This window comes from Tenrec ecaudatus, chromosome 8 (genome assembly GCF_050624435.1).
Source record: "Tenrec ecaudatus isolate mTenEca1 chromosome 8, mTenEca1.hap1, whole genome shotgun sequence".
In the NCBI taxonomy this organism is placed as follows: domain Eukaryota; kingdom Metazoa; phylum Chordata; class Mammalia; order Afrosoricida; family Tenrecidae; genus Tenrec; species Tenrec ecaudatus.
In genome coordinates this window covers 47929918-47951699 of record NC_134537.1, presented here as the reverse complement: position 1 = coordinate 47951699, position 21782 = coordinate 47929918, and the positions used below count along the sequence as shown (strand labels likewise).

General features: G+C 38.9%; 1 protein-coding gene across 1 annotated transcript in view; it reads left to right on the top strand.

Moving 5' to 3' along the window:
* CFAP91 (cilia and flagella associated protein 91) overlaps positions 1-21782 on the top strand; it is a 66307-nt gene that overhangs the window by 22563 nt on the left and 21962 nt on the right. Inside the window, exons 8-12 of the mRNA XM_075556366.1 lie at positions 1101-1258; positions 2290-2472; positions 5272-5414; positions 17580-17696; positions 20806-20877. Coding sequence (XP_075412481.1) covers positions 1101-1258; positions 2290-2472; positions 5272-5414; positions 17580-17696; positions 20806-20877 — 673 coding nt within the window. The remainder of the gene's footprint in view (positions 1-1100; positions 1259-2289; positions 2473-5271; positions 5415-17579; positions 17697-20805; positions 20878-21782) is intronic.

The following is a 21782-nucleotide window of genomic DNA, read 5'->3' as shown; positions in this document are numbered from 1 at the left end:
TACTGAGATTCTCTGAGGAGGTCTTCCCCACTTTCCTCTAAGCCCCGCCCCTTCCGCCACTGTGGGCAAGGCTAAACTTAACTGATCCCTATTTCCTTTTTCCACGGAAGTCTTTTCATCATTCTCGCCTGCTACTTATGTCTGGTGTGGTAATGTTGGTTTATATGCCTGCTCCACTACAGCAGTGCTTCTCGAGGGAAAACATTTTGTCTTTTTCATCTTTGTTGGCTCCCTCCCTGGATTATGGTGAACAGTTAATAAATCATTGACAACTCAGTGAGAAAGTAAATTATGCCTACATTTTTATGTAACAGTAATATGTGCCAATGTGTTGCCGACTATGTGGGGCAAAGATTGGCAAAAGGAGGAAATGGAAATCGAGACCAGGTCAGTGGGGAGTTGACAAAAGGACATGAGTTGGGGATGGAGGTACCAGTGTTGTAGATGAGGATTCTTTCGTGGAGGGAAGAAGATGTCAGAGATGGAGTAGATTTCTGGGGGAAGAATGTGAGTAGGTTGTTTTATTTTTGTGGTTGTTAGGATCAACTGGAAATTGAAGTTGATAGTTAGAAATTCTGGCTCAGAAAGATCTGGGTTGCAGGAATAGATTTTGGAGTCATTGGTACATGGTTGGGTACATATGAAAAAGCTTGGTCTGGGAGAACAAGTTGAAGCTAAGGGGAAGGGAAACAGATTGATTGAGTGCTAAACACATGCCAGGAATTGAGTTTAATATTCCCACATTCACTCCTTAACATAGCCTGCCATGACTTGTCTTCTCTTTACTCTCTTAGTACTTAATCCACCAGCCAGACCACATGACATAGAACTACGTACACTTTGTGGTTCATTATATTTACTTAGCCTACAGAGTCCTTTTACATCACTCTCTTGGCCCTTCAGAAGTACGCCTCATGAAGACTCCCCATTGAGCTCTCCTCCTCCAGCTAATTCATTTGCCACACTTTTGCTAGAGGGGTCTTTTGATTACCAGATGCCACAGAGAAGTGCCAGTTGATGGCAGATGTTCTCTTGCTCTCTAGTAGAACATACTGTTTGAAACACTCAGTACTTCATTGTGTCCTACAATTTATGTGCAGACTGCAGGCCATCCGTCTAGAAGTTCTAAAACAGCTGCTGAAGAAGCGTGAAGAGAATCAAAATGAAGTGAACACGCAGAACTTGAATGCCAAATGGTCTAAACTGCAGGACGCAAAGGAGGCAAAAGTGGCAAAAATTCAACACAGACACGTAGCAGGTAATGGCATGAGCATTGAAGAAAATGAAAGAGTTGAATTTGCTTTGGATCTTTAACTGGACATTATTTAACTGTGCTACAACTCTTTCTGGACCTAGTGTGTGGATGTGCAAAAATTAAATTAATTCTATAAAAATTCTTTTTAGTGAATTTAACTTTTTAGCTTTTCTTGATTGAGAAAGATAACTTTGAAACTAATTCTAGATGTGTTTATCTTTTTCCTTTTTGTTAATTGACAACCTCAATGATGGATTGACTGCATTTGACTGATGATTATTTAATAAACATAAATGACTTTTATTGAATTCTAGAAACCCTAAGACTGAAACATAAGCAGGCACAAGACATACACACAGTTCTTGTGACGTAATTTTGTAGTCTTGAAGTCTGATTTCAGCCCTGTTTGGAAGCGATGATGTAGAGCCTTCCCTAGAGTGTGGGGTCTGCAATTAGGATTTGGAAGGAGTGGGACAATTGGAGGTAGCAAGCATGACTCCTTCAATGAGAATACTCCTATTGTGTAAAATTGAGTCTCTGGCACTGACTGCCAAACAATTCTGAAAACTAGAAGCTGGGAACATATTCCAGCTTGCAGGTATTGGTTAGGATGGACAGAGGTTATTGAAGAACCTGTAGAATCCCTTTAAATTATTCTCTAGGAGATTAATTGTCCTACTTCTTCTTCAACCATCCTATTTTCTTCTTTCAGTTACTCGTTTCCTTCATTGATTAACAAATTTTCATTGAATACCTCCTCTTGGTCTTGTGCTTGGGTACAGTTAAAACAGGTTTCTGATGAGTACCAATTGGGGACACTGTCAGATTCAACTCTGTCACTCCCACCCGTCTGGTGACAGTCTGGGTCACAGAGATGACACCTCTTTGTTTTTAGTGTTGTTTAGCGATCATCCTGCAATTCATTCATTTGAATAAATCCTTTGGGAATGAAATTAGTGTTGGTATACTGGTCTACCTCTGAATCATTCAGAACAATATTTTGGAGATAGTCATGCGGATATGTTTTATTTTAGCAATCAGAAAACTTGTAGGAAAGGGAAAGATTGTGGAAGGAAAATTGCAGAGAAGAAATATCATCCGGGATTATTCTGACTATGCATCACAGATCTATGGACCCCTATCTCGCCTTGGTCGCTTCCCAGACAACAACTCGGAGAACTTTGTAGTCAAAAACCACTTTCTCAATACCTATGAAGGTAAGTACCTTATAAAAATAAAACGACAAGATAAGAAACCTATCTTAGAAACAGAAATTAAATATGTAAAACATACTTATGCTTACATTAAAAGTTAAACAAAAACACTGATAATAAGCAGCATGTTTGATGTTATGTGTATGAGTTCTTACAAACCAATAAAATATTAAGGCTCAAATAAATAAATGAATATACTATAGAATAACTTAAAACATACACTTAGAATAACTTAACAATTCAATGAGCTTATAAATATTTAAAAACATTTAATATTACTAATATTCAGAGGTATATAAAAATCAAATAGAACTGGTGTATTATTTTTTACCAAATTTGAATTGATAAAGAAAAATAAGAATACCTAATTCATTCAAGAGAAAACTCATAAAGCCCTAATGAAACTTTTTTATTACTATACATTGGGAAGGCAATTTGGCACTGTAAATTAAGAATCTTACACTTTTTTTTTTTTTAAGAATCTTATTCTTTTACATGCATTTTGGCCCAGCAATTTCATTTGGGGGCATATATGTTGAAAATAAAATCTGAAACATGGCCAAAATTCCCATCTCACTTATAATAGTGGAAACAATGGAAATATCCTATATTATCAGCAGTAGGGATATATACATATAATGGAACTTTTATAACTATTAAAATAATACAAATCAAAATTTTTATTTACATAGTATATTTATAAACTATAATGTTAAATCAGCAAAAAAAGGAAATTTCTAATTAGACTATGATTTCAAGTATGTATTCTATGATCAAAGTCCAGTCCCCAATACCTGTTGTCATCAAGTTGATTGTGACTCATGGTGTGTTAGACAGGGTTCTCTAGAGAGACAAAACCAGATTGCTAAAAATTATATATATATATATATATATATATATATATATATGCAGATAGATAACACAAGAAATAAACAGTTAAATTATAAAGCAGTGCAAATGACTGAGTGCAACTCACTCCCGTGAGACAGTTGTGAGACACTGGCAGTCCTTCAAGTCTTGAGGGCCACCAGGTAGTCCTCTGCAGAGCAATTCAGGCTATCCAGGCACAGGCAGCAAACAGCAAGGCAGGTCACCAACAGTCAGCCAGATGACAGAGTCTGACAGTCCCCAGCTCCAGAGATGTAAATTCCAGGTCTTGAAGAAACCTCAAATTGCAGCGAAACAATCCACAGGTTAGGTGTCCCACAGGTAGTGTAGCTTGCAAATTGAGACAGAGAGCAAACAAGGCAGCCGCACACTGGTCTGATGATCAAAGAGCAACAGACAGGAAAGGCGAGGCTCGCCAAGTCATTTATCTCTCTGCCCTTCAGTTAATCCCACATGTGTTTATCGGCCAGCTTGGCACAATTAACTACCTCACATGGTAATCCCATGTGTACTGAGCATTAATTACTGAAATATGAACAGTTTTCTCTGGGTAGTTGTATTTGGGGTGCTTTTTCCCCTTATTTTTTCATATTTGGGGAATTTTCCTAATTTTTACAATGAATTTAATATTACTGTTAAAAGACTCCTTAAAAGTAACTGTAGTTTGACGCCATTCAAAGAAAGCCTAAATGACCTCCAGCTCACATCTGATGATAGATGTTGGATGAAAGGTGGCTCAGGCGAGGGCTGGTCAGAACAAAAGACCGCCTCATGGTGTCAAGTGGGCAGTCGGCCCAAGAAGTTTGGAAACCTATAGCCTAAGATGCCAGCCATATCCATTCTTAAGGACTTTAATAAAAATATTAATGATGAAAATGGAGACTTGGGTTCCCCCTAAAAAAAAAACACACTTTTATACCAAGGTATACAAAGCAGATTTTAAGTGAGCACGGAGGTGAAGAGACTAGATTCACAGAAAGGGTTTTCTCTTTTATGGAGTTTAAGCAAGACGGAGGAGCCCTACCAGGCTGGAGCCTTGGCGATGTAGATGTTGGGCTACCAATGGCAAGGGTAGCAGTTCAAAATCATCCGTCAGCTGCTCTGTGGTCACTGTAGACTTGATAGCATGGAGTTTTGAGAAGCGAAGCTTATTTAGAGTATATATAGTAAGAAGGAAGGAAGGAAGGAAGGAAGGAAGGAAGGAAGGAAGGAAGGAAGGAAGGAAGGAAGGAAAGAAAAGAAAACCTTTCGGTTTGGAACATGTCAGGACATCCCTTCTTTCCCTTTAATGCTGTGTAAATTCCCCCATATTTGCAGCAAATCCTTCATTATCACCCTCACTTGCTGAATGTATAGCATTGAAACCAGCGAAAAGGCTTTGCGTCTTTTCTTATACTAGATAAGAACAGTATGTGCCTGTTCCTGTGCAAATTCGATCTTAAGACATACTTTGGAATAGATTTCATCTGTAGCCCTGGAACTGCCTATTTACATTTCAGCTGACGGTTCAAGCATTACATGGCCAAGATCATGAGTTGATGCCCACGACTGCTGAAACTGTAGCTCTGCCTGGCCATCGCGAGGACACAATATAATCAATTGGTATACATCCACTTTAGAATGGTGGTAGGGAGTTTCATAGAATTAATTTTCTAATGGTTATTTATTTACTAGTTTTTGTTGGGTAATATTTTCATTTAGAATAAAATTCTCATTTAATAGTTTAAGCCTGAAAACATGAGTTAATTGTATTAAAATTTTGTTTACTTTTCAAGGATAATTTATTCTATGAGATATACTTTATCCATAATCCTAAATGAAGCCCCTTGGCCAAGCAGCTATTGATATTACAATATACTTTGAAAATGTTCAATTTAAGCACCAGTGCTAAGAACATGTGTTTTCTTCCGACAGGCCTAGTGGAACTTGAGTCATGTCTTCCAGATTTTGTGACACAACCCCGAATCAGACCTCTAAAACCAAAGGTTGTTACCACCAAAGCTGGTTTCCTAAAGAGGGCAGCAAGGCTGGAACATGAATTGGCAGAGGTTCATAAGGTATCACAGTTATCTTGAAGATAAAATGCTTCTCAGTGTAACATTTGCAGAGGAGTACAAAACTCTAGAGATTGCACTCTGTCTTGGGAAGTAATGTCCAGTGATGTCAACAGGTAGCCCCGCATGCAGCCTGTACTTTTTGCTTCTGGAAGTTGCCCTTGGTGTGTTGAGCCAGTACAACTTTTCCATTTCAAGCTGTCAGAACACCTCTTGAAGATTCTTTTTGACGTTTACAGAAGGCAGGTTAGGTTCTGAAAGTGTTTCCAATAGGAGCCATTGACTCCATTCCAATTTATAGTCCAGCAGAAAAAAACACTGCCTCATCCTGCAGCATCCTCACAATTGCTATGCTTCAGTCTGTTGTTGCAGCCACTGTGTCGACATCTCGTCCAGGGTTCTCCTCTTTGGGCCTACACAGTAAAACTTAGGACTACACTGAGGTGTAACTAGGAATTATGGTTGGTTTTTTAAAATACTTGATATTAGAGTATCGTGAAGAAATAGAGTCTCAATTTCTCCCTCATCCAAAACTCAACTAAAAACAACACCAAAAAAGTCTGATGACAATATTCTTTTGTATTCATTGGATACAGGTATACAGACTCAAAGACTGTTATCTTTGGTTTCTGATCTTGGTTCTCAATATTTAGCATACATCAGATTCATTTGGACCACTTTTAAAAACACATATTACTATTTGGGCCCGTCCCACAATTTTTGGTTCCGCAGATCCATTGTAGGTCTCACTGATTCGCATTTGTAACACGTTTCCAGTTGGTATTTGATGGTACTGGATCATGAAACACATTTTAAGACCCATGGATTTATGACTTACTCTCATCACTTGTCCATGAATGTTTTGTTGTTGTTGTTCAATTCTAGGAATATAAAAAGAATTCATGGGTGCCTATAATCAACATGAAAATTAGGATCTTGACAATAATTTATATATATTTCTATATAGTTCTCTTCCATTTCATCTCCCTGTCTCTCATTACCAAACTATGTACTCATTATTCTCTCACTCAGTTTTATATGTTTATTTCATATATATGTAGTCATAAAAAGTATGTTTTTCTCCCACATTCCTTTTTATAGGAGTTCAACTTCCAAAAGGTCATGGAAAATTAGAATGAAAATATAAAAATAACGTATATAAGTTTGATTTCATAACATAATCTCCATTAAGGTCAAGACCCTTTTATGAGCCATAATACCATTGATGTAGTCCATCACTAAAGTATCAAGAATCCCGAGAATTTGCAGTCTTATTTTTTTCTATTATTAGCTAAAGAAAAAAAATTAACATTAATTTTTTTAAGATTAAGAAATAAACAGAAGTCAGAAGGGACCAAATCAGGAGTATAAAGTGCATAGCTATTATCAACGTCCCACTGATGTGTTACCGAAATTGCCCTGTTTGATGAGCGAAATGAGCAGGAGCTTCGTCATGGAGAACGCTGGAGAAGCTTTCCCTGGTGTTTTTCTGCTAACGTTTTGGCTAACCGTCTCAAAATACTCCCATAATGTGTTCTTTCTCTGGTCCTCCAGAAAGTCAACCTGCAAAATGCCTTGCTGTTGCTAGATTGTTGTACGGTGTCATTGAGTCAGTTCTGACTCACAGGGACCCTACACACAACAGAATGTAGCTGTGCCCAGACCTGGGCCCTCCTCCTCCTTATGTTTATGTTTGAACCAATGGCTGCAACCACTGTGTCAAGGTATCTTGTTGAGATTCTTCCTCTTATTTATTGTCTCTGTACTTTGATAGCAGGTCAAAAGCACTTGAGACAAATGGGACCATGCTCACTTCCTACTCTGGTTGTACTTTTTTCCAAGACAGATTCGTTTGTTTTTATGGTAGTCCATGGTGCTTTTAATATTTTCCCCAGACCATAATCCAAATGCACCAGTCCTTCTTCATCTCCATTCACTGCCCAGCTTTTCCATGCATATGAGGTCATTGAAAGTGTCATGGCTCGGGTCAGGTGCCCCTGAGTTGTCAAAGTGACATCTATGCTCTTTCACACTTTAAAGAGGTCTTGTGCAGCAGATGTTCCCAGTGCAACATGTCATATACGTTTCTTTTCTCTTTTCATTTGACTTATTAACTGCTGCTTTCATGGGCACTGGTTATGGACCAAACAAAATGAAATCCTTGACAACTTCATTTTCTACCCCTTGATCATGATGTTATCCATTGATTCAGTTACTAACATTTTCGTTTTCTTGACACCGAATTGCAGTCCACACTGAAGGTCACAGTCTTTGATTTTCATCACTTTCATCAAGCATGGCTGTGTCATCTGTATATTGCAGTTGCTAATAATTCTTCCTTCAATCCTCATGCTGCATTCTTCTTCATATAATCCAGCTTCTCTGATTTTTTTGCTCTGTATACAGATTGAATAAGTATGATGTACGGGTACACACCTGGCATACACTTTTCCTAATTTTAAAGCAGGCAGTGTTCTCTTGTTCTGTTCAAAAAACTGCCTCTTGGTCCATGTACACATTTTGGGTGAGCACATGAAATTTTCCGGAACTCCCATTCCTTGCGTAGTTTGTTATAACCCCATTCTTTTGCATAGTGTAGTTGAATGCCTTGGCCTAGCCAATAAAACACAAGTAAACATTTTTCTAATATTCTCTGCTTTCAGCAAAATCCCTCTGACATTACCAATAATATCCCTGGTTCCACATCCTCTTCTGTATCCAGCTTGAATTTCTGACAGCACCCTGATGATGTACTGTTGAAACTGCTTTTGAATTATATACATCAAAATTTTACTTGCAAGTGATATTAATGATATTATTGAATAATTTCTGCATTTGGGTACCACTTTTCTTTAGAATGGACACAAATTTGAATCTCTTCCAGTCAGTTGGCGAGGTAGCTACCTTCCAAATTTCTTGGCATAGATTAGTGAGTGCTGGCCCGCATTGCATCAGTTGTTGAAATATTTCCATTGACAATTTATCAGTCCCTTAAGAAATTGCCTTGAGCATCCAAAAAAGAAAAAAAACAACCTATTGCCATGACAAATGGACTTCTTGACAGATCCACTTTTACTCTGACCCCACCACTTGCATTTCTTGGTAGCCGTGCTGTGATTGTGCTTTGTCTTCAGTATCGTACAGTCTCTTCCGTTGTAATTCCTCCAAGAAATAGTTCAGGATCTTGATCCCCCTTGTTTAAAATTTTCATTGAAAATTTGTTCTTGCCTGAAAACTTAAAAAAAAATTCTTGTTTTTCTCTAATGTATGCTTATTTGTATTCCTAAAATAATATATTGTTTCATTTTAGTTATATTTAATTTTATGAAAAATATTGTTTTATGGAATCTTCAGAGACTAACTTTTCCACTTAATATTTGATTGCTAACACTTATTCATATTATTTGAATGAATGATGAACTTTAGTTCCTTCATTTTCAATGCTCCCCAAATTTTTGTATAAAGATTTCTTTCTGTATTTTTAGTACTAATCGTTTGTCAACTGTGTGTCTCCCAGATATCTTCTCTCGCTTGTATCTTGTCTTTTCACTTTCTTTACCATGTCTTTTTCTTTAAAAAAACCCAAAACTTTTTATTATGGAAATTTCCTAACATAGGACATAAAAAAAATAGCTGGTTAGTGTTATGAATTCCTTACCTGTTTCAACAATAATAAACATTTTGCCTGTCTTGGTTTTGGAGAGTATTTTAAACAAACTAAGACATTATATCATTTCATTAAAATAGCTTGTATAAACAAACAGTATAATACAAACGTAGCATTCTTTTATCTGTGTGCTATTTATTGCTTTTTAATTTCAATTTTCACTTGTTGATTGTCTATAGTGTATTTCCATGTGTTGCTTGCTAGTATATATCATTAATTTTTTATAGTGGGTGGTAAAAGTTTACAGAAAAAATATTTTTCTGTCCAATAATTTATATGCATCTTGTTTCATAATAGTAGCTGCCATTCCTCACTTTAATAGCACTTTTCCCACTTCTTCACTGACTTCCCCATTTCCACCCATCTCTTTCCTTGCCCTCTTCTTGCTTTCTGAACTTTGGTTCTGAGCAGATGCTGCCCTTTGGCTTAGGAGGAGTGTCTTTCTCCCTGGACTTACTATTTACTTCATGGCCGCCTGTTGTTTGGCCAAAAGATGATGCCTGAGGGAGGAGTCAGTTTTAGGTATCAAGGCCACAGCCTTGGGCTCTACCAGTCTATATTTGCCCAGTTAGTATGGTCTCTTATTGAATTTTTTTCCCTACATTTTTCTCCCATTCCGCCCAGTACCTCCTGGGTTCCTGATCAAAGCGGTCAGCAGACATAGTTGTCACCGCCTAGTGTTTCTGGTCTGAGTAATGGAGGCTGTGATTTGCTTGGACTGTTGGTCGTTTGGACTGGTTGTTTCTTGTGTTATCTTGTATACAAGATACTAAAGTCTTTGATTTTCTTTCTCCTTATTCTCTCTGGATGGCAGAGACAGATAGTTGCGTCTTAGATGGCAACTCGGTAGATCTTAAGACCCTGACTTTTACTCACCACAGTTAGGTTTATGACATTGTTTTGGTGAACTATGTTATGCCCATTGACTCAGCTCTTCCAAAACTGTGGTCCTAAGCTTCCATGACCAATAACTTGTTCCCACAAGGTGTTTTCTTAGGATTAGGAATTTTCACAACCTTCCCTCCTGTTAGCTCTAAAATATATGTAGATATATTTACAATGCATACAAATACATGTAGAAATGTATTTTGCCAAACCTGCATACCGTATATACTCTAGTATAAGCCGACCCAACTATCCACTGAGGCACCTAATTTTACCACAAAAACTGCATACAAAATGTGCAGGGAAACGGCTTATATTTGAGTATATATGGTATGGTCATGAGCCCCATTCACATATCCATAGGTGTTCAGCTTGCATGTCTGCATATGTAGTCACTCATAGATGAATGTATGTTATTACTGATATAGCATAATTCTATATGTAATTGTATATACCTTTGTTGTCCATAACTTGTGTGCTCCTGTCTTCTTTTGACAGTGATATTATGCTGATCACTCTTTATTATATATTGCCTTTTCTATTCACCCAAATTCATGTGAGTCTGTTATCCATTTTGACAAGATGAAGTGACTCAGGGGTTCAATCAGTCTCTATCCAACCAGTACGCCTGTTCTTATGATTTTGTGTTTTGTTTTACATTTCATTCCAGTTGATCCAGGACCTTTTAGGTTATTAGGTTATTTTTTTAAACATTTTATTGGCATATAAGCCACATTACAATACAACTCTATAGTTCAATCACATCAAGAAGAGTTGTATAATCATCACCACAATTAATTTTAGAATATTTTCTTTGTTCTTGTACTCCTTGCTATTAGCTCTCTATTTTCCCCGCCTTGCCTACCATACCCTAAAGGACCATTCATTAATCTACTTACTGTCTACAGAGTTACTTGCCCTGGGTGTCATATACAGAAAAACCCTAAAAACAAAACAAAGCTAACAACAGTAACAAAGTAAGACAGATAAAAACCTCAATAGACTAGAAAGCAGAAAATGTTTAAAGCTCAAACAGTTTTAAAATGAGTCAAAAGGGAGAGCAAATGGTAAGATCTTACATTTTAACCTAACTACGTCTGTCATAATAGACTTTACAATGCTCTTTGTCTGATAATAAGTCTGTTCACATGCCGCAACTATAGTCAGAGGAGATTCACCGGAGACTTGATCTATCTCTGAACCTCGGCAATGGATTTGGGGCGTCCACACTCATCCATAGCCTTCAGCAAACCAGATATCCACTTAATGTGAACCATTTCAGAGCAGTTGGTAGTTATAGCCAGTCACCATCTAGTTCTTCTAGTATTAGGGTCATGAAAACCGATGCCTGTGTGGTCCGTAGCGCTAATTTTCCCACGTCTCTTTGAGTTTCTTTAGTTTCTTCTGGGCAGGGCTAGACTAATACTCGCACTTTAGATGGCTGCTCACAGGCTTTTAAAATCCCAGCCGCTACTCACCAATGTATGTCAATTGACTTTGATGTCCCCCAAGACCATGGTCCTCAGCCCCCAGGCCCAGCAACATTCCCTCTAGGTGTTTGGTTCTATCTAAGAGTTTTTCATAGCTTTGCTCTGCCACGTGCGTTGGTATATTGGCAACAAAGGTAAATAGATAGATATATACAAATATCCCATGTCCAACCTATGTAGAGATTCATGAGGCTACTCTCACTCCCACACTTGCTCAGCTTGTGCGTCTATCCCTGAGATCAGCATTATTGCAGGATTGTGTAGGAAATACCATTTTCCTGTGTTACCTTTCACTCTTGCATTCCTTCCCCTATTTCCCGTGCCCCCTCCGTTTTTGCTGACCTCACCCTTTCTGACCATTGCCTTCTCCTTGACCCAAGTTAACATGTAGCTACCCTCTAGCTAGTACTTGATCTTCCCTTCCCTCCCACCCCTGTTTATCATCAAAGATTGCTTTTTTTGACATTTTATGATAGTGATCTCATATCATATTTGTCCTTTTGAGATTGACTAAGGTCACTCAGCATAATTGTCCTCCAGTTTCATTCTGGTCGTGAGGTGTTGGACAGATTGTTATGCTTTAATGTTATGCAGTATCCCCCTTGTATTCCCTCTCTTTGTTGCATTTCTTCCTGGTTCCTCTGTCCTTCATTGGAGGTGGCGTACTAACGTCATGGACTATTGTTATGTTGTTGCCCATTTCTCTATTTCTTTTAGAGTCTGATTTACATATGCTGAGGTTTTTTCACTGGGTGCACAGATATTTATTATATCCATATGCTCTGGTTCAATTGACCCTTTAATCATTATATAATGGCTTCCTTATATTTTATGCTGGCTATTGCCTTATAGTCTATTTTTTTTCAGAAATTAATATTGTCTTTGCTGCACTTTTGATTATCATTAATGTGATATATTTTTCCATCCCTTGATCTTTCATCTATTTTGGCTTTGTGTTTAATGTGTGTGGTAGTTACATAATCTCATGGAAACATGAGGGTATTAAGAGTGAAGGGGTGGAGTCTAGCCTTTCAATCAGGTTACAGCCAGATAATGCTCCTTGTGGGCATGGCCTTCTCATGAGGATCCCGGGAAATTCCTTTCTTTCTCCCTTGAGGTGGCCACACTCTCTGTGTTTCATTTTCCTGCTGTTGAGACACCGGGATCACTGGAGGAGTCATATGGAGACTGCCAGTGTTGAGATGCTTCCACTGGCGTTGGATCCACAAGACTTTGCACCCACCGGCCTGTGATCTTCCTGCATTCTGCATCATTGCAAGTGACTTTGTAATTTTGAAGAGGAATTTATGGACTACTATCAAACTTATGGACTTGTGCTGGATTGGGCTGGGATGTTTTCTCAATATACAATTGCTCTTTGATATAAAACGCTCTCTTACACATATATGAGTGTCCCTGAATTTGTTTCTCTAGTCAACCCAGACTAATACAAGGTGTGTCTTGTAGACAATATATTGATAAATTTTGTTTCTATATTTATTCTACTACTCTATCTCTGGTGCTTTTAATTCATTTACATTCAGTACAATTATCATTAAGTGTGAATTTATTGCTGACATTTTGCTGTGGGTTTATGTATGTGTGTGTGTGTACGTGTGTGTATGTGTGTGTATGTTGCTGCATGTTTCTTTGTTCCACTAATTTTCTGTGCTGAATTCATTTTAGTTGTGGGTTTCCTTGTCATTCTCTTCAGAGCTATTGTTTTAATGTTTACTAAATATTTACTATTTTTCGTCTTTTTATTTTAAAGAGGTTTATCCATTTTATTTGAGGATATCCTGTAATTTGGTAATTTCTTCCTCAGTTTAAAGCAGTCTACCCTCTTTTGAAATTGACTTGACTTTATCTACATTTTGAAATTCTATAACCACACTATTTGATTCCTCTTTTTACTATTTCATTTGTTTGTTTACAAATTTATAACTATTTCCGGTCTTGTAGACTTGTTTTACTTTGATTTCTTATATATCTAGGTTGACTTTGGGATGGTGTTGTCATGTATGTTGATCTCAGGTTGTTGTGTGTTATTGCTAGTTCCCTGTCTAGAACATTCCCTTGAGTATTTCTTATAAGATTGGTTGGGAGCCTGGGTGGCACCGTGGTGACCTCTGCCAGTCAAACAGATCACAATGAGGAGACGATGATCAGATGCCATGTCCTGGAGGAAGCTCCTTCCAGCCTAGAAGCTGTCGGGTACTTATCCCAAAGGAGTCCCTGTCCCCCCACTGGCGACTGGAGGGAGCTGCTCCTCTGGCACTGGGCATCCTGCTGGTTGGCGAGCCGGAGGGCACTAAGATGGTGCACCGAGTACCTGATCCTTGGAGGGAAAGAAACAGGGGCTGGTCCAGCAAGGGTGTCACTGCCTGCTATGTAGGTGAGGGTGGGAGACAGCGAGGGTGTAAGACATAAAAAAAAAGAAGATAAATTACCAAGGGTTCATGAGGAAGGCGGGGAGGAGGGGGGGTGGAATGAGCTGATACCAAGGGCTCAAATATAAAGAAAATCTTTTGAAAATGATGACGGCAACATATGTACATATATGCTTGACACATCGGGCATATGTATGGATTGTGGTAAGAGCTGTACGAGGTCCCAATAAAATGATTTAAAAATTCAATGAGGCGGATCTAGAGATCCTGAGGGTTTTGAAGCAACAGCAATCTAGCTGAGAGGAAGTACTTAAGAGGCAGAAGAAGGGAAGTGTGATGGTGGGGCAGGAGGAAGGTAAATGCAAACAGAGGAAAGCTGTAGGAAGCAAAGCTATGGAGAGAAGTGTAAACATAGGTGTGTACCTATGTCATACATTCATGCATAAAAATAGAGGTATTGGCATATGTACATATATTTATATGGCAATACATTGTGTAGTGGAGGGACTTTGAGCCTCTGCTCAAGCCCTGCCTCACTGCAAGAACACTTTATTCTAACAACCTGGAATTCTGTGATGCTCACCTTCCCTGTCTGATCGCTGAAGAGAAAATCTGTGCACTAACAAATGTGATGAAGAAAGCTGATGGTGCCTGGCTGTCAAAAGATATAATATCTGGGGTCTTATAGACTTGAAGTTAAACAAGTGGGCATCTAGTTGAGAAACAACAAGCCCACGTGGAAGACGCACACCAGTCTGTGTGATCGTGAGGTGTCAATGGGATCCGGTAACAGGCTTCTGAAGACCCAAAACAAATGAAAAAAACAACAACAAAAAAAAAACATTGTTGAGAACGAGGGGCTAGGAGCAGAGACTCATAGCCCACCTGTAGAAAATGGGACATCTCCTCACAGAAAGGTCACAAGGAAGGGATTCGTCAACCAGGGTGCAGTATAACACCGATGAAATACTTAATATTCCTCTGGTTCCTTGAGGCTTCCTCAACCCCCACTATCATGACCCAGTCCTACCTTTCAAGGCGGGCTAGACCAGAGCATGTACAGAGGTTCAGTTAAGAGCTCAAACCCCTCAGAATCCAGGTCCGATAACCCCCTCAGGAACAGAAATGGGAGTAGCAATACCAGGAGGGGAAGGGGAGGGGAAGGAGAGGACGGGATAGAAGGGGAACCGATCACAATGAGGAGCACATAATCACTTCACCCCCACCCCTGGGGATGAACAACAGAAACCATGGCGAAGGGGAGACAGTGGTTGGGATAAGATATGAAAATAATAATAATTTATTTATCAAGAGGTCAAAGGGGGGAGGAGGAGCTGATATGAAAGGCTGAAATAGAAAGTAAATGTTTAGAAAATAATGATGGCAACATATGTACAATATGCTTGATACAATTGATGTATGGATTGTTATAAGATTGTAAGAGGCCCTAATAAAATGATCTAAATTTTCTTTAGATTTTTTTCAAAAATTCAAATATTATTTTTTTCTAAATAAAAGCTGTAAGGACCTTCTCAGGTCTCTGCATATAGTAAAAAAAAAAATCGAGGTTGATGAAAGTTTATCTCATGTACTTTGGACATGTTACAAGGGGTTAGCCAAAAAGAAAACCCTAAACAAGATGCATCGGCACAGTGGCTCCAGCGATGCATTCAAACATGGCAGCGAGTTGTGAGGATGGGGCAGCATTAAGAACACCTCTTCATACCATGCCCTCAGGGACATCTCTCTCTGATCCTCAGCCTCTCAGCCACACAATCCCTGACCTCCTCCTGCTTAAGCAAACTCTTGAAGCACTGCCAATAAACGTCCAAAGGGCATTCCATTTAAGCTTAAGTGTCAGCCCCAAAGTGCCCTGCTGCCCTCCATGGGCCAACAAACCTAACTACCTCCAGTGAAGTGCCTGCAGCCACCTGTGTCCCCAAGGCCCTCCACGTTTCTGACTCCACAGGACAGTCATTCCATGCTCTTCGTACTCTTGGTCCTGCTGTTCCTGCTCCTCTGCTCTTGCCACCCCCTCTGCCATTTCTCTGGTGACATAGCTCTCTTGTCTCCTGGATTGAGGATGTTCTGCACAGGCTTCTTGAGGTCCAAAAGACATGCTCCACTCCTGGCTCTTCTTTCTTGAGAGCACTAAGTTACCTCACTTCTGAGATGGATCATATTTAACTCATCAGGATGACCAAACTGACCAATTCACACATTAGCATGCCATGCGTCATATTTGCTCGGCTCCACCCAGTTGGACTATTAACTGCAAAATCAGTAGTTTAGGTCCACCAGCCACTCCATGGGAGACAAATTGAGGCTGTTTCTGTAAAAATTCACAGTGCCTCAGAAAGCCTATCTTGGATTGTTATCAGTCAGAATCGATCCAATGATAGTGGGTTCTGTTTGGTTTGGGGAGCCAACCATTGAGAGTTACAAAGATGATGGCTAGAGGAACTACATCAACAAATGCACTGCACTACACCCTCATGGGTGAATGACAAGCTATTTGGATTTAGAATTCTAGGTACTGGATTGTTTTTGTTTGTTCTTTAAATCATTTAAAAATACTTCCCAGCATTTATTTTGTCCTTTGTTGATATTAATCTGTAATCTGGTGTTGGTGTTACTCTGATCTAACTCTTAGTCTTCTGATGTGATCTGTTTTCTTTCTCAAGAAGATTTAATATTTTATTTTCACCTGTATCACGACTGAGTTTTTGGAGATTGTGGCTCCTGTCCCTTCTTTTTTGGGACTCCATGGCACCGTTAATCAAAAGAGGCCTTTACTCAGTCTTTAACTTTTGGGATTTTTTTCTTCATTCTTTTGTCAAATATTTTCTCCCCATTTGTATTTATTTCCCTCACTTTTGGACTCCTACACTAGCGTTTCTATTTCTCATCTAACTCTATACTTTTATATTATGTATTTCTTTATTATTCTTCATTCTGAGATAATTCCTGAATTTGACTTCTGGTTTCATAATTTGTTCTTTAGGCTTATCTAGTCTAGTGCTTATTCCGCTTACTATGCTTTTACTTAAATTAATAGATTTTAATAAAATTTCTCCACCTTTCTTGTATTTTACTAGATTCTTACTGACACTGTCTTCTAGGCTCTTTTTATTGGGCTTACCTTGAATCCTGGCCTCCTCTTTTCTTGGTTTACCTCTACTTCTGAAGGAATTTGAATCGAGCTTTGTTGTTTTCTTTTGAGATAGTATTGCTTCTCAAAGGCTTGGAACTTTTGGCTTGTGAATTCATATCCCTTTGGTTATGCTGGCATTGTTGGCCATACCCAATAGTAAGCATGAGGCAAAGTTCAAGGACAGTCTAGAGTCTACTAGTTCAGGTGAGTTCAAGTGATAGGGGCGGAGGGCTGGGGGTGAGCCCTTGAGTAGCTATTCATCAACTCTAGAAAACCACAATTATTCATTCCTTGACCAGTAAGCAATGTCTGGGGAGAGGCCTTTAAAACACTCAATCTTTTTATAAAAAATCCTCCCAATTTGTCATTACAATGCTGTTTTTAGGCCGCCATGCTTATTTAGGGGTGACTGTATACTCAGGAATGCATAGCAGCCCCTAGGGGGCACAAGCAGACCAGTTTGGATTTCTCAATCACCATACTATTATAAGCATATTGCTTCTGATTGATATTCTGATCTAAGATTTAGAGCCGACAGTGGAGGGAAAGACAAAGGTAAAACATTAAATGATCTTGTTTCAGGTACTAGTGAATAAGAAGAATAAGCTGCTTGAACCAAAGAAACAACTGCGCTTCCTTGAAAGAAACCCAATACCACCACCCCGGCTACCAACTCCAACACTGGAAATGGGTTCCAATGTAAGTTTGAAACTTTCAAGTTTAACATATAAATTCCGTCTTGCTGTTGATTTATCCTCAGGATGATTGGGGTGAAAGCAAACTGAACAGCGTTTATTTCCTATGCTGTCTTTATTCTTCTGTATCAAACAACTACAAAAAAGAGAGAAAGAAATGGAGTCTTAACTAATCCTTTCATGAAATAAAAACACAAAGAATAAAAAGCCTTCCCAGAGAAATGGGCTTCAGAAGTGAATCTTCATGAATGTCAAATGTAGAACATTGATGATGAGCAGTTACCTTACCTGTCTTTCTACCTGGAAAGATGGCTGGTAATAGTTGAAATTGGAGAGAGGTGAAATGGAGATGGCTCTTCCAGAGACATAGGCTGGGTCCTGGAGTAGGGAGGGATAACTTAAAAGAGTCAACCTCACCAAGGCTACACATCACCTTTGCAGATCCCCAAACTCGATTTGGATAAAGGTAGCCAGAGTTGGTTAAGACTGATAAGAACGACTTAAAACAAAATGTAACAAAAACACAAGACACAATGCCATACAACAGTTGCCTGTCTTTTGTGACTGTCTAGTTTCACTCAGCATTATATTCTCCAGGTTCAGTCATAATATGAGGTATTTTACAGATTCATATTTAGTTTTTAACATTGACTAGTATTTTGTTGTGTGTATGCACCACAATGTGTTTGTCCATTCATTTGTTGATGGGCATTTGGGTTGGTTCCACCATTTTGCTATTGTGAGTAGTGTTCTAATAAACATAGGTATGCATAGTATTATCTGTGTCATGGCCCTTATTTCTCTAGGATATACCTAATAGTGGGATTGCTGTGTCATGTGGCATTTCTATTTCCAACTTTTTAATAAAATGGCACTACTATAAACAGTTAAGGAAAGGTTTACTCACAGAAAGGAAAAATCTTTGAAGGTTACCAGGGTGGGAGGGAAATGTAGGGTCCACCATCAACAAGAGGGGAGACATATTGACTTGGATGAAGGGAAAGACAGAGAGAGGCCAGCAAAATATTATGAAGCCAAAGGAGGCACTAGGAGATGTATGTGAATTAAAAGCACAATCTTGGAACAATAGTAATAATAATAATAATAATAATATATAAGTGGATATATAGACATGCAAGAATGGGAGTGGGAAGGAAAACGGGACTATATTCATGAATGTAGATACAGGTTTGACAGAAGATATTTCCACATATGTATTCATATGTGCTGCAAAAAGGGGAAAGCTGGGAAAACATGTTAGCCGTAACCTTGAGGGAATGAATCACTGGGCTCGGGGCTCCAGCCTATAGGCTTCGGGGCATCAAGGTCAACTGGAATAACAGAGTTCACAAATGTCCTACATTTTACTTTGGTGTGTAGCACTTGGGATCTTAAAAGTTTGTGACCAGCCACCTTAGATGTAACTATTGATCTCTCCCCATCTGAACCAAAAAAGAGCAAAGAAGATCAAAGGTACAAGGAATCAATTAATTCAAAGGCTGAATGGACCTCTACAGCCCTGAGACAAGAAGAACTAGATGGTACCCAGCAGTGGGCAACCACCTTGAAAGGGATCACAGTAGGAGGTCCTGGATAGAATGGGATAAAAGTATGGAGCAGTTCACAATATTGAAAAGGAACAGGGTTACTGGTCTGGTAGGGATTGGTGGAACCCTTGAGTGGGACCACAGTCCTTAGATAGCCTTCAGGCCTGGAACTGAATCCACCGCCATGACTCAACTTGCAGGCAAATGATAGGTGTATGAAGTGCACAGTAATTCCAAGGAGGTATGCACTCCCTAGAACAACCAACTGTACACAATCCAAAAGAAGGCCGTTGCCCAGTGAGAATACTCAGAAGGCAGGACGGGATAAGAAAGAAAGACAAAGGGTAATTACCGGGAGAAATGGGCAGGCTGCTGTTACATTGTGGGGATCGCCATAGTGCCGCAAAACAGAATGTGTATGAGTTGTTGAACAAATTCTCTCTGTCAACTTTTGCCCAAAACAAAGTGAAAAGTTTTTTTTTAAAGAAACAATGTCACAATGAAAATGTATTATTTAATAGAAAGAAATACAATTCACGGGTAGACCAGTGATTCCTGTGGGTGGGACAGCAAATTGCCAACGTAGCGCAATCTTTCTAAGAAACTAAATGGTATTCCAAAGGTTGGAGTGTTGGCAGTAGGAGGAAGGAGGGTCAGTGGGAGATGTGACTGTGCCCATGATCTGAGTCACCTGGGCGGCTCTGGTGGGGGCTAGAATGCTCCCACTGACTGGCCTTGCATGCACTTCTCCATGGTTGGCAATCCCTTTGGCCTTGACTTGGAACAGACCACTGCCTTGATTGGCTATAACATGATTGGCTATAACCTGATTGACAGTCTAGACTCCACCCCTTAAATCAAGTTGACAGACCATGTAACTGCCACACTCCAGTAACTTTATTGGCATAGTATTCACATATCGTAGAGTTAATAGTTCAATTGCATCAAGAAGAGTTGTACAATTGATCTGTTTTAGAATATTTTCTTCATGCTTTACTCATCATTTTTTATTCTTTTTTTGTATGATTTTCTTTATATAAAATCCAAGATAGGCAAGTCTACAGAGACAGTAACTAGATTAATGATTTCTTAGGGTTATGATGTAGGAAATTGGAGGAAAATAGTGAGTTAATACTAATAAATACAAGAATGAAGGAAATGTTCTAAAGTTGTTTGTGGTGATAACTGCACACTGTTTTTAATGTTTAATCCATTGTATGATATATGTCCATAAAACTGTTAAAAATTTTTAAAAGAATGTTTGCTGAAAAGGAATATAGAAAAACTGAAATGAAAATCACATGATAATAAAGAGATTTCTTTTTTTGCTTTTGATTTGAACTGCTAAATATAATTTATGATAAAAAATAAAATTTCATGAAACAGTAAATAACTTTGCAAACACTCTATGCTGAATGAGGGAAGGGGCAGGTTTAATGCTCTTTCAGCCCTTTTGGCATCGAGCGCAGTCTCTTTTGCTGGATATAAATCTTCAAAAATTATTTGATCCTACTCTTACTGATCAAACAGTTCTCCAGCTGCTCGGTTCTCCTTTTATTCTTGTAGGAAGAAGAAGAGATAGAGATGGCTGTGATCTTCCTTCAACAATTAATCCGGGGAAGAGTCATTCAGAACATGGTGTGTACGCTCCTTTGATGGTCCTGCGTCTCCTCTCAGGGTAGATTTAGAGTGTCTGTGTGCTTGCCTCCTTCCGGGAAATTCACGCCTGCCCTCTGCTATACTTTGAGGTCAGCTCTTCAGTTAGCCCTTCCCTTGCCATAGGTTCCCCTGTGTCGAGTTCAGGGTCAAATTAAGGCATTGAGTGGATTCTCTAATTTTCCACAAGTCATATGAAAATTATTTAACTCTAGTTAGCAATTCCTGCATTATAATTGAGACAGCTAATTGACAACCATATTTTGAAACTCTACATATGCCCATAATGATATATCACTTGTTCTGCATATGTATGTCATCTTGTTTGTTTGTTTAGAAGTAACTCCATTTCACAAACAAATATTCTGACTATGAGAAAGATTAAGTGCTACAGTTAACCTTTGGTCTTTCTGACTATAACGACTTCACTAGAACAAACATCTTTACATTAAAAAAAATTAATTTTAAATTTCAAGTAAGTAATTTGTTCTGCTCCGCAGTCAGCTGTAACTCTTAAGAGACTCAGCTACGATGCAGAAGCCCAAGGAATCTGGGTGAGCAACTTGTGTTCACCATGATTCTTTACTATTTTTACAGTATTTCTCCAGAGAAACCCCACAGGTGACAAGTTCATGCAGTAGAGACACTGTATTACAAACAAGGGACAGGTTTAGTGGAAAAGATTTCCATATCAGCCAGCCATGCTTCTTAGGGAAGAATCACAGGAAATGAGAGAGAGGTGTTAGCTTTATAATACAGTCCTGTGGCTTACGCTTCGCTTTTGAGACATCCTAGGTTAACAACGAGCTAATAACTGAGCCCCTCTCCGCCTGGACAGTAGAAGGCATTGAAAAGAAGGCTGACTCAAGCTCAGTGGATATTCGTTT